Source organism: Ursus maritimus, unplaced genomic scaffold (assembly GCF_017311325.1).
Source record: "Ursus maritimus isolate PB19 unplaced genomic scaffold, ASM1731132v1 scaffold_22, whole genome shotgun sequence".
In the NCBI taxonomy this organism is placed as follows: domain Eukaryota; kingdom Metazoa; phylum Chordata; class Mammalia; order Carnivora; family Ursidae; genus Ursus; species Ursus maritimus.
The window spans coordinates 19,031,082-19,044,874 of NW_024424675.1; the positions used below are offsets into that span (position 1 = coordinate 19,031,082).

At 41.8% G+C, this 13,793-nt stretch overlaps 1 protein-coding gene across 1 annotated transcript in view; it reads right to left on the reverse strand.

Annotated features, from left to right (window-relative positions):
- Positions 1-13,793, reverse strand: part of ATRN (attractin) — a 146,524-nt gene that overhangs the window by 90,574 nt on the left and 42,157 nt on the right. Inside the window, exons 4-6 of the mRNA XM_040638053.1 lie at positions 11,429-11,557; positions 6,914-7,119; positions 5,695-5,863 (exon numbers count right to left, since the gene is read on the reverse strand). Of these exons, the coding sequence (XP_040493987.1) occupies positions 5,695-5,863; positions 6,914-7,119; positions 11,429-11,557 (504 nt within the window). The remainder of the gene's footprint in view (positions 1-5,694; positions 5,864-6,913; positions 7,120-11,428; positions 11,558-13,793) is intronic.

Below are 13,793 nucleotides of genomic sequence, written 5' to 3' on the forward strand. Positions count from 1 at the left end.
ATTAACAGGAATGCATGGAGGGGCGCCTGGGTGGCTCAGTCAGTTGAGCAATTGCCTTTGGCTTGGATCATGATCCCAGGATCCTGGGATCGAGCCCTGCATCGGGCTCCCTGCTTGGTGGGGAGCCTGCTTCTCCCTCTCCTGTTCCCCCTGGTAGTGTGTTCCCTCTCTCTCGCTAATAAATAAATAAAATCTTGAAAAAGAAAAAAAAAGAGGAATGCATGGAAACCCACAGATTGCTAGGAATCTATTGCTGAAGTCTAGGTGAGCAATAATGGCAGGCTGGTCACAGAGAGAAAAGAATGAATATGACATGTATTTGGTCAGCTTGATGAGATTAGCATATGAGGACGTGAAGGAGAGGATCAAAATCACTCCCAGATTTTTTGCTTTGAGAGAGAATGGGGCCAAACACAAGGGAAAATCACATAAATGGTAAATACTTGACTCTCATAATATCTGTATGATAGAGGAAGGGACAATCACTTTCACACCTTTAATTTTACCTTACTTCTCAGGGTGGTGGCATGAGTGGTAGTGAAAAGTGGTTAGATTTTAAAGGTAGAGCTAACAACAAGACCTGCTGACATACTGTAGCAGAGACACTAGGGTGGTGGTCTTCATGCCCTCTGCTTCTGGGTATTCACACCCATGTATAATACCCTCCCCTCAAGTGAGCAGGATCTATGACTTGCTTCTAACCAACAGAACACGGCAAAGATGATGAGATGTCATTTCCACGACACCCGTCCTGCCAGGAGACTCAGTCTAGAGACAGACTCTCCTTGCGGCCTAATGAAGCAAACAGCCACACTAGGGAAGTCAAAGTGATAAGGAACTGTGGGCAGCCTCCAGGAGTTGAGGGCAGCCTCCATTTGTCAGCCAGCAGGAAGCTGGGGCCCTCAGTCCCACAACCGCAAGGAAACAGATTCTGCCAACCACCCTAGTGAGCTTAGAAGGGGACTCTTCCGCAGTTGCACCTCTAGATGAGAACACAGGCCAGGTGACACCCTGACTGCAGAGCACCCAGTTAAGACATGCCCAGAGTCCTGACCAGCAGAACTATGAGGTAATACATATGCGCTGTATTAAGCTTCTACGTTTGTGGTCATTTGTTATGCAGCAAGGGATAGCTAATGTGCGCACCGATATGGGGAGTGAAAAAATAAGAAGTCAAGGATGGCTCCAAAACGTGGGGATTAAGCAAGCAGAAGTATCAAATAGTCATTAACTGAGACAGGGACAACTGGGGCAAGAACGGCCTGGAGGAAAGATTAGTTTTGGACACATACAGTTTAAGATGCCTCTTAGCCAAAAGACTGAGATGCCAAATAACGAGGCGGTGATATGGATTCAGATGAAAAGTCTAGGATGCAGACATAAATCTGGGAGTCACCAACATAAAGGCCAAGTTATCACACGAGATCACCAGGAGACTGAATATACACTCTCACAGAAGAGGACTAAGAGCTGAGCCCTGGTGCACATCATCGTTCAGAGGTTAGTCAGTTGAAGAGGAACCAGCTAAAGAGGCTGAAAAAGAATAAGTATTTGGAACAAATATCAAGAGAATATGGAATCCTGGAAATCAACAGAAGAAGTGTTTAAAAGAGGAGGGAGGGCTCAGTCGGTTGAGGGTCCAACTCTTTTTTTTTTTTTTTTTTTAAGATTTTATTTATTTAGTTGACAGAGACAGCCAGCGAGAGAGGGAGCACAAGCAGGGGGAGTGGGAGAGGAAGAAGCAGGCTCATAGCGGAGGAGCCTGATGTGGGGCTCGATCCCATAACACCGGGATCACGCCCTGAGCCAAAGGCAGACGCTTAACGACTGCGCCACCCAGGCGCCCCAAGGGTCCAACTCTTGATTTCAGCTCAGGACATGATCTCAATATCCTGGGATCAAGCCCCACCTCAGGCTCTGCACTTGGCAGGGAGTCTGCTTATGGATTCTCTCTCTTTCCTACTCCCTCTCCCTCCCACTTGTGTGTGCACTCTAGCATGTGCTCGCTCTCTCCCAAATGAGTGAATAAATCTTAAAAAACAAAAAAAAAGGAGGGAGGGACTAATTATATCAAATGTTGGTGAAAGATCAAATAATATGAGGACTAAGAAATGAAAATTTGAAGTTCAGCTCCTTGGTCACATTAGCCACATTTCAAGTGCTCAATGACCACACATGGCCAGTGACATGACAGCGCCCCACTGGACAGTGCTGATGTACAGAAACAGAAGACAAGGTAAGCTAAATATGGTGATGGGAGTTTGTGGAAGTCCTCTTAGGGTAACTGTTACCTTTCAAAACAGAAACAGGAAGCAAGGCCAATAGCTGAGAATGAAAACAGGAGAAAATGTGGTGGAAATTTGAAAACCAAAAAGAAATATGGTGGCTGAGCAGGAGAATGAGAGCAAGAATGAGACAAAACCAATGGACTGTGAACCCCTGTGGGAGCCAAGGATTGCTGGAGTTCACCCAACTTCTTGCACGTACATGCATGTCTTCTGCCAAATTTGGGCAATTCTCAGGCATTATTTCTTCAAATACTTTTTCAGACACTCTCTCTTGCTCCTCTCCTTCCAGGACTCCTCCACTGACAGAAATGTTAAGATTTTTTGTTATGGTCCACAGGTCTCTGAGGTTCTGTTCATTTTAAAAATATTCTATTTTTCTCCCTGGTTCAGACGGAGGGCTTTCTATTGTTCTATCTTCAAGCTCACTGACTCTTTCCTCTGTCCTTTCCATTCTGCTGTTGTCCCTGTCCACTGAGATTTTTGTTTTGGTTACTGTATTTTCCAGTTCTAAGATTTCCATTTGATTCTTCCTTAGATCTTCTATTTCTTTGATAAGGCGCCATTATTCATTTGCTTCAAGTGTGTCTATAATTGCACACTGAAGCATTTTTATAATGGCTGCTTTAAAATCTTGTCAGATAATTCTAATATCTATGTCATCCTGCTGTCAGCATCTCAACTGCCTTTTTTCATTCAAGTTGAGATTTTCCTGGCTCTTCGCATGAGAAATGCTATTCAGTTGAAATCTGAACATTCTGGGTATCATGGCATGAGACTCTGGATCTTATTTAAATCTACCGTTATAGCAGGACTCCCCTGACACCCCAGTAGGGAAGAGGGAAGTCCAACTCATTACTGCTGTTACTGCCGGGTGGGGTAGAATCCAGGCTCCCCACAGGGTCTCCACTGACATCACAGGGGTGGGGGAAGCCTCATTCCTGCCTGGTGGAGAAGAAAGTCCCAGTTCCCTAACTGGCCTTCAGAGATTAAGGCTGTAAGCAAATCACATGAAAAAACAAAAACCAAAAGGCTAAATATTAACTAGGTTACATAAAAACTAGATTGCTGAGAAAGTCCCAGCTCCCTAATTGGCCTTTTCTAACATTGGCAGTTGGGGGGTGATTGGAGCACCTCACTAGATCCTGGCAAGAGTGAAAAGCTAGATTCTACACTCAGACTTTGCTGACAGGAATGAGGGTGGGGCCATAGTTCTTTCTGTAGTGTTTGGCTGTAGTAGAGTCGTTATTTGTACCTAAAAGTTTTCGGTCTTGCCAAGCTGCCCCTTTTCTAGTCCTTATGTTAGAGAGAACAGGTGGCTTTATTCTTGGGGCTTTTCTGGCTTGTGCCTATTGGCGTTTCCAGATTGCTGCTTTTTCCAACATCAAATCTGAGATATATGAGACAAAAAGAAAACCCCTGGAATTTACCATTACCTCACTCCTTGGGGCCGAGGTTCCTAGTCAGACTGCCTTCTCTCTACCTTTTAGAGTTTTCTCATGTTTGCTTTAGATATAATGTCCAGAACTTTTAACTGTACTTAACATAAAGAATAGGGGAAAGTGACCTTCATTTCTTTGTGATTTTTAATAATTTCCTTTTTCATATTCTATTACTAAAGGAAAATCAGGGCACCTGGGTGGCTTAGTCAGTTAAGCATCTGACTCTTGGTTTCAGCTCGGATCATGATCTTGGGGTTGTGAGATCAAGCCCCACATCAGGCTCAGCACACAGTGGGGAGTCTGCTTCTCTCCCTTTCCCCCTCCCCCGTTCAGGTGTTTGTGCTTGCCCACACTCTCTCTCTATCTCTCTCTAAAGAAATAAGTCTTTAAAAAAAAATAAAGGCGTATCTTATTTCCTTTGTCTTCCTCCTGGGTTTGTCTTCAATTCTGAAATTATTTTAAAATTCTTTCCTAACTTCAATCATCTCATTTCTGGTTTTTCAACTTCTGATTCTATTGTTCTTTCATGTCTTACGTTATTTTCTTCCTGCATTTTAGCTTCTTTAGGAATAGTAAGTTCTCACTTTCATTTTTGTGATTATATTTTTCTATTATGCTTTCATGTACGAAGGGGGGTTATTCTAGCAGGTGGTCTCTTTTTTTCTTTCTATGTTACTTTAACTTCTAATTTTCTATGTCATTAAAACTTGATACTTTTCTGTTGCTCAATTTTAAGTAAAACTACTTTTTCTTGAACTTGTCCAGGAGAGGCCTGATTTAGGACCATCTTCCTAATTTCTCAGCTCTTTAGTTCACTCTTCTGTTGTCAACAGTGTGGTGTTCAAAACAGCAGCTTACTTGTTGAGATATCTGGCTCTTTTCCCCTCCCTGACTGTTATCTGGACACTCTTTTAACTTTTCATCTATGGTCCCTATCCTCTTCAATTTGAATTCTATTCCCAGAAGTTTCTCCTTAGTGCGGAACTTTCTCTTGTCAAGAGACTGGCTAGTTCGTTTTGAGAGCTAAAAAGGCACAAACAAATCTAGCCCCTTCAGATCCTACTACAGGTCCCTTGTGCTTACCCCTACCAGAATACACAAATCTTTCCAATTCCAGCTGATGTTCTCAAAGCAGCTTCTTCTAGGTATGCTGGAGCCTGTCACTTGGCCACTTGCCCCCCTTTACTTACTCCTGCTCAGATGCCAAAACCACACAGGTTTTGTAGCTGTCAGGGGTTAGCCCCACTCATCTGTGCAGACATTTTCTGACCAAGTTTTGTTTTGTTACCCATGTGCTTTTTCATTTTGCTATCCTAGCTGTCTATGTGCTTTAATGACTATTTGAGGGGTTCAGAAACTATGCCATTGCTGCCATAGTTTCTGCATCCCTTAAACAACAGATGCTGGTTTTTGACAATCTTCATTAATAAAAAATACCTAGAAAAAATTTCCAGGGCACAAAATCAGCATGAGTACGTGTTCATAAATTTCTCCCTAAAATCAATCTTTATAACTAACTTCATGACTCCACTGTGATACCATATATTCCCCCTTCAAGATGAGCAACATAGAACCAGCAAACAGACCTTGAACTCTGTCTGGGTCAAGTATTAGACAATGGCATAATTTCCTCTAGAAAACTATAAATTCAAACCACCTGACCTATAGAAATGCTAATTAAATTTATAGGTAAAGTAACCCCCAATTTATATAGAGCCTCAAGCAAGATGTAAGAGATAGTATCTAGAAAAGATGAATTATTGCTTATTATAACAATGTATTCTTTGTGGCTCCCAACTTCAAAAACTAAGAATATGTCAAAGAAATCGTGGAACACTACTACTAAAACATTAACAGGGATTTTCCTCAGGTAATAGAATTACTGATGATTTCTTTTCATTTATCTCTATAAATTTTCGAAATGGAAAACTAATAAGCTTCTTGCAAAAATGTTTAAAACAACTTACGCTAGAACCATGTTGTAATCTGAGTGGTTGAACATATATCCTCCAACAACCCACATTATATTTCCATTGACCACAGCTTTGTGAGAGGCTCTGGGGAGCTTTAGATTAGAATATTCCTCTCGAGTCCAAAACGACTGGTTAGCTGGTACAGGAATTGAACATCCGGGACCTAATAGAACAGAATAAATTAGCTTCACAAAATGCAGCTTTAAAATAACTGCATTTAAAGTTTTAGTCATATAAATGTAACAAATACCTAAAGAATACTTAGTCTTTCCTTTAGCATCTAAATATCTGACAAAGCCCTCTAATTCATGCTTTCAATTCACTCAAAGCTGGTGACCAAGGGTCATTTCCAGTAAAATTCAAAATCACATACTTTCTAATGATGACCTGACCATATCCAGGTTAGGATTTTTTAGTAATGGAATACTTGCTTAAGCAGCTCTCAGAGGAAAGAGTAGACAAAGGAATTATTAATTCAAATGAAAAACTTAAGAGTTAAAGTGTAAAGACTAATCCCGGGAGTAATAATTCAACCCATCCAATTCCTGGAAAATCAAGAAACTCCATTTTTGGGGGGTGTGGCTCCTGCTGCAACCTATGCACAGAGGTAGGTACTCCAACACTTCAATTACTTAACCCGCTGATGTCGGCCAAAGCACACAAACAAAAGCATTTCAACAGGCACATTTCCTTTCAAAATAAAAGTACTCTGAAGAAAAGGTAAATGTATAAAGAAAATTACTAAATCATTAACAGCTGTTATCACACAACCCTTAAAGAATTTGCTAAAGCTTCTCTGATAACCTATCTGCAGATAATTCCACTTGCTGTTTTAGGATTCTATTGTACAATCAACCCCAGTTTTTTCTGAATTTATTGAAAGTTTCTGAGAGATACTATCATTGTTAGTTCTCATCCCACCTCCTAGCCTTGGTTCTCTATGTTTTCTTCAGGCTGAGACCAAGTCCTCCAATCTTCATGAATGAATTGCAAAGAATGTCAAACCCCTCCACAATTCTAAAGAGACCACAACCACACATCTATGAAATGGAAAAACTGGTAAGAATCTGAATAAAGAAACACAAAAACTTCAATGCTACCTGATATCTGATTAACATAAGTGGTATATATGCAAGGAATAAAGTCAATGTACAATCCAATGAACTAGGAAGATGCTGTAAATTGGAAGAAAAACAAAGATAAAAGCTCCTACCCTGCCACTCAGGGAAGCAGGAGCATCCTCTGACATCACTTGAATTGCAAACGCCTCGATCAGGAAAACCACAGTCATGGACACAGTGAGGAATGTCGCATGCTTCCCCCTTCCAGTTTTCCAAACACTCACATTGGACAGTGTTGCTGCTATTACTGCTCTTACATTCCCCTCGGCCTGAGCAGTTGTTCGGACACATGTCAAAACTATAAAAACAGCGGGGGAGAATGAAATTAACACAAAGCAACACTTCAATTAATTTAGCAGAACTTTTGCCTACACAAGGTTTAAGACTCATTGGCTCGCAAATTCATTCACAAGCATAATGGCGGTACTTACCAGTTGGCCTAAGTGGGGTCACTCAACACTGCATGGCTAGGGCAGGTAATGAAATCAAAGCCAACCCTGCTGGATTCTCACAAGGGGAGACAAGTTAAAGAACTTAAAGGGAGAAGAAATTCTTGCAAAATGTCCAGGCTTAGCTTCTCAAGGGTGGGATGACTATGCTAGTCTTGGTGGCCCCACCAGTGGTGAGCATTAGGAAACTGTCAAATGCAGGGCACCTGGTGGCTCAGTCGGTTAGGCATCTGCCTTCGGTCAGGTCATGATCTCAGGGTCCTGGGATCAAGTCCCACATCAGGCTGCCTCTCCCTCTGCCCCTCCCCCTGCTTATGCTCATTCTCTGTCTCTGTCTCAAATAATTAAAATCTAAAAAGAAGAAAGAAAGAAAAAAAACCATCAAATGCAAGCTTGCAAGTTTGGAGGAGAGGATTAAACAAAGTGCTAACAATATATTACCCATCCTCATGGTATGTATGCCTCTGAATAGTCTCTGAAAGTTCACAGAATTAAGATTATTGCCCAGATTGCTGTATTTAAAATTCCTCAGTAAGTTCATGTCAAATGGAAGAAAAGGGAGGACCGGTTCAACTCAACAGTTTAACTATAATGCATCTCGTAATGACACAACTTAAGATAACCGTATTGAGGAGCACGTGAGTGGCTCAGTCAGTTAAGTGTCTGCCTTTGGCTCAGGTCATGATCCCAGGGTCCTAGGATGGAGCCCATGTCAGGCTCCCTGCTCAGCGGGGAGTTTGCTTCTCCCTCTGCCTCTGCCTGCTGCTCCCCCACCTCCTTGCTCGTGCTCTGTCTCAAATAAATAAATAAAATTTAAAAAAAAGAGATAACTGTATTGACAGCACTCTGAGAAGATATAATTCAGATTTTTAAATAGGGGAGCAATAACCGGACTATCAGGATACTTTTAAGGGTGTAGATTTCTTCTAAGGCCTATGAAGAAAACTAAAATGAAATTTTGTAGCAAAGCATGTCAAAAAATTAGCAATCAGTTGTTAAAAACAAGCTAATTAATGTTCACTCCTACACCCAAATATCAGTTTATGACATATTTATAATAAAATTCTATATTTATATACAATATTTTTATAATCTATGTAACTATAATGTAAGAAATGTGTATGCTTACTTTTTAAGCCCCAGTAAGCAGAATAAGTACACAAGGTATTTGGTTAAAAAAGCTGAATGACACTCTTATAGGCCTCTAGAAGGTGGTGTCTACGGTCTCTATAATAACACACACACAGAAGTGAAGCTTCATTATATCTTTAAGATCGTAAGAAAAAGGCCTTTGCAAGACAACAGTTTATAAAAAGTAAGTTTAAATCTCAGATTGGACTTGTTACGGTAAGATGGTACAATAATCACACTTTGTTTTTATAAAAGGCCTAGAATAAAACTGCAGTAAAACATTGCCATGATGTGCTCACCCCTCTGCTTCACACCAAAAATATGTCAAATTATAATTTCCTACTGACACACATATTAACCGTATACAAGGGAATGGCACACGACCAAAACTTAATGTTACTGAAAAAGGAAGAGGAGGGAGTAACTCTTAGCACCCTTTAAACTAAAGGAGGGCAAATATCACAACTTCCCCTGCCCCTCAACTTCTCCACTCCAGCACCCTCCGGCATACGTTTACTTCATGTGCCAAAAATTAATTGTGAGCACTCTTTAAAGTTACATAAAATCTCAAAACACAAAAATCATTTGAATCTCTGAAAAATGAAAGTGGCAGGTAATACATCAAAACATCTGCTTGTATGTCTAAATTGGAGTAATGAGAAAACGAGTATAATTATCTGTGCTTAAGATGTGACTTAGAAATAAGATGAAGTACCAATTTGTGTGAAAATAAAATATAACTTTTTTTTTTCTTCTTTGAAAAAAAATGAGGCAACACGGAAGTAGCTGTGGGTACTAGTCTCAAGGGCCTCCCAGCTGAGGTCGGCCCAAAGCTACGATTCAGTGCAACCTGAGGGCGCCTGGAAAATGAGTAACAACGTTTTATGTATGTCTTTCTGGGCATTCTTCCAGGAATAAAGAACATTGTTTCATTTGGCTTTTCAAAGGGTCTACAAGCCCCAAAATGGTTTAGGGCTCCTTTTTAAAGAACAGAGATCTTGGAACCAAGAAACTAGTAAAATTTAGGATAACCTCAACATTCCTTCATTTAACAAATAAATACTAATTCTGGTCTTCAGGAGAGATCAAGGCTTCCCCTACACCAATCAAGGTAAGAATAACATGCATTTCTTGGGAAGATAATGGCCACAGAGCTAGCACAGCTCTCCAGTGATGGGGCAAAGGGCTTCCAATGTCAAGGGGTACTTCTATTGCCCCCTCTCTAGGTGTGCTCCCTCCCTGGAGTTTCCCTTCTCCCCCAAGGCTGCTACCAGGAAGGGCCTTGCAAGAGGGAAGACTGTGCCTAAGAACCTGTAGGGAACCCAGAATGGGGCCTAGATGAATGGCTAGAGTAATGCTCCTCAGAGTGTGGACCATGGACAGGCGGCAGCAGCATCACCTAGGGGCTTATCAGAAATTTGGATTCTCAGGCCCCAGCTCTGTTGAACTATGGTCTCTGGAGAAGAGCCAGGGATCCGTGTATTAACAAGCCCCTCCAGGAGATCCCTGTGCATGTGAAATTTGAAAAGTACCAGCCTAAACCTCTCCCCTCCCCTCCAGAGCTGAACTTCTTCCCAGAGTGTCCCACTCTCAATGCTGTGACTTTCTAACCTTCCATTCTGAACTGTGCCCCTTCCGGGCCCCTGACTCCACGCTCCCCCGCTAGGGTCACCTAGGGCCCCCTCCGCTTACTCAACCTATAGCTGTCAGTTCCCTCCTTAAAACTTTTCTTTTCTGAGCTTCTCTGATAACACAGCCCAGTGGCATTCCTCTGCCCCTTAGCTGCCTCTACTGCTCCTCTCCTCACTGTGCACATGCCCCATAAGCCTGTCACTGTCCCTGTGCCAGGGATTCCCAGATGACATCCCCAGCCCTGACAGGTCTTCTGGGGCCTGGATCTGAATGTCAATGTCCTGCGTAGACAGCTCACATGTGCAGAACCGGACTCATCAGTCCTTCCCCTCAACCAGCCTTTTTGCCTGCCAGGCTCACTAAAAATCACCTTGCTAGTACTGTGATACACTGCTCAGGCTGCCAAGTCACAAACCTTGGGCACCTGAAAAGCTAAATCAGCATACTAAGCAAGACAGAGATGGCTCTAAATAGGCCTAAAGAATCTGGAGACCCTGAGAAAACGGGCAGAAAAAGAATCCAGCATAAAGGTTACACATGGAGCTTACTGTCTCTGCCAGGAGTTGGCAAACTTACTCTGTAAAAAACCAAATAGCATCTTAGGCTCCTTGTGCCACAGAAGCTCTTAATAAAAGACCCCTTGCTTAGGGTGCTTTATGGATTTAACTACTTATGAAAACAAACATTTCTTTTTTTTTTTTTTTTTAAGATTTTATTTATTTGACAGAGATAGAGACAGCCAGCGAGAGAGGGAACACAAGCAGGGAGAGTGGGAGAGGAAGAAGCAGGCTCATAGCGGAGGAGCCTGATGTGGGGCTCGATCCCATAACGCCGGGATCACGCCCTGAGCCGAAGGCAGACGCTTAACCGCTGTGCCACCCAGGCGCCCCAGAAAACAAACATTTCTTAAGAGGGAAAAAAAGAAAAGACAAAAGTTAGCCTCTCTATCACAACAAATTCCCAAAGCTGTCTAGGTCTGCTTGTCTACATTTGCTTTCTAACCTCAACTAAGGCCTCATCAATGGGCCAACCACTGAGTACATGAAAATGACTAGTATCTGTTAAACTGCACTTAGCAAGAATCCCAATGTTTTCATCCATTAGCAGAAAAATGCCCCTCTTTTCCAGAAGAAGTTCAAAAGCAGTTAAGACCTGGGTTGAAACTGTGGTCCCAACTCTTTGACAATGTATTTTACCATTTCCCACCAGTTTCCTCAATTGTAGAACACAGTGTCCGTACCTCACTGAGTTTTTAAAAGAACTTTAAGTGAGAAAATCCATGCATGTGCAATGCCTGGCACACTGTCAGACCTCAATATATGTTAGTCATTATTACTGTTAAAACTATTACTGTTAAAACAAATAAGTCACAAAGACTAGACTTAAAGATCTTACTTGTAAGTGATATTAAATCCAGTCAAATTATAAGCAGCATCACTAAAAAAATGCAGCAGGGCATAACCTGATGTGGCAACAACCTCAGGGACAGTCTCGTTGCCATCTCTCTCGGGAACGATGAGGCCACTGAAACGAAAACACATTTCTTACAAAGGGAAGCATGGTTACCAGGCACGTCACGTGGCGGCACACAAATTCAAAACTGGAATTCGTCCTTAGAATTAAAAAAAAAAACCCAACACTTTCAGGAAGAGTGGCAAATTCTTGTGATAAATGTAGAGCGCCACCCGATTAGTTCTGGATCCAGTTCTGAATCCTCTGAGGAACAGATCTGAATCTTTCACTAGGCTCTCCTTTATCCTGGGTTATATTTCTAATGAGATTTGCAATCAATGGTTCTGTTCTTTTTATTTTTATTTTTGGTATATAAAACTACAATGCTTCGAAAAACTGAGTAAACCTTCAAAATCACAGAAAGTAACAAACTGTATCAGTTGATGAATGCCAAATATAAACTATTGAAAAGCATGAAAAGTAAAAATATAAATGAACTGATAAACACCCACAATCTTAACTCTATTATCATTCTGATGTACTTTCTTTGCCTAATTTCACAAGTAATTCACCATAAGCATTTCCCATCTTATTCAGAGTCCAACACACAATATATTTGCAGGGTGTCTAGAGAGCATTAAAAATTATCAAGTCAAAGGGTCTAAATGATGGCTTTAAGGCTCTTGATCCATAAAACCAACTTGCTTTCCAGAAGCAATACGCGAACTTGAAATCTCATCAATACGAGAATGGAAAGGTCCATCCTACCTCACTTACCAACAGGAAGGATACCAGTCCTATTTTAGCTTTGGTAATTTAGTAAGTGAAAATCAATTCTTTTATATTGTGGTTTTGAGGTTCTTTCACACTCCCGAGGTTAATCATTTTTCCTATGTTTACTTGCCTTCTGCATTTCTTCATATGGGCACATCTTTTGCCCAATTATCAATTTGCTACCACCACCACCACCACCGCATTCAGTGAAAATCTGAATTCTTACCAGGCCCTATGCAATCTGCTCCACACACACAACCCCACCCAACGAACAAACGTCTCATCTATTACTCTCTTCCCTTCACTCACTCGACCCCAGCCACACTGGCCTCCTTGCTTTCCTACAGCACACACCACATAAACTCCCCCCTCAGAGCCTACGACAATCTCCAATAGTCATTCACTGTGACCTAGCAATTCTAAGTTCTTTGTAGAACTAACACTTGCTCATGTACACAAAGACAAATATACAACAATCCTCACTGCAGCACTATTCAGAATGGCAATAGGTTGAAAACCATCCAGGGGCACCTGGCTGGCTCAGTTCGTAGGGCATGCAACTCTTGACCTAGGGGTCATGAGTTCAAGCCCCACACTGAGCACAGTGATTACTTAATTTAAAAAGGAGGAGGAGGAGGAGAAAGAGGAAGAGGAGGAAGAGGAGGAGGAAGAAGAAGAAGACGACGACCACCACCACCACCACCTAAATGTTCATCTGCGGGGAGTCAGATGAATGAATCATTCCGTATCTGTAAGTCTGCAGAACTAACAAGGAGCTCATCAAGGCATCCCGTTAAGTAGGGGAAAAAACAAGCTGCAAAACAATGGGCCTAGTGTATGTATACATTTACACATATTTAGATAAGCGCATATATAAATAATGAAATGGAAGAATACAGAAGCGGGAAATGAGGAGGAGGGGCCGGGATTTTCATTCAATAAGACTTTTCAATATAAAGACAGAATTCTAGAAACTCGAGAACTCCGAAGGTGCCCCGGGGTTTATAAAACAGTGAAGCATTTTGCATTACGTAGTCCACTAACCAATATTTACTGATGCTGCAGTGAGGCACTGTTCTAGGTACCAGAGAACAGCAGTGAAGGACTCCCTGCTTCCACGGAATTCACATTAGAGACATGACAAATAAGCCTAGATATCCCCCCCTCCCCCAACACACACGTGTGTATATGTAGCACCGGGCAGAGATAAATGTTATGGAAAGAAAAAAACAGTGCAAGAACAAAAGGCGCTACTTTAGAAAGGGGCAGTTAGGGAAGGCCTCTTGGGAAACGTGACCTTTGATCAGAGACCTACATGAAAGTTTCAACCATCATCATCATGCTTTCATCAATTTTATGTACCAGAACCCCTTGAAATGCTGAACAGAGAAGTACCTATAAGAGGGCCATCTCAAAACAGGTATGTTGCAAGTAATCTTCCCATAAGAACGACCAGGAATGACTGGGGGCTTCAGTCACATGTGGAAGACCCGCACTCCTCTCCTCGCAGGAGCTTCAGGACCAGAGATGGGAA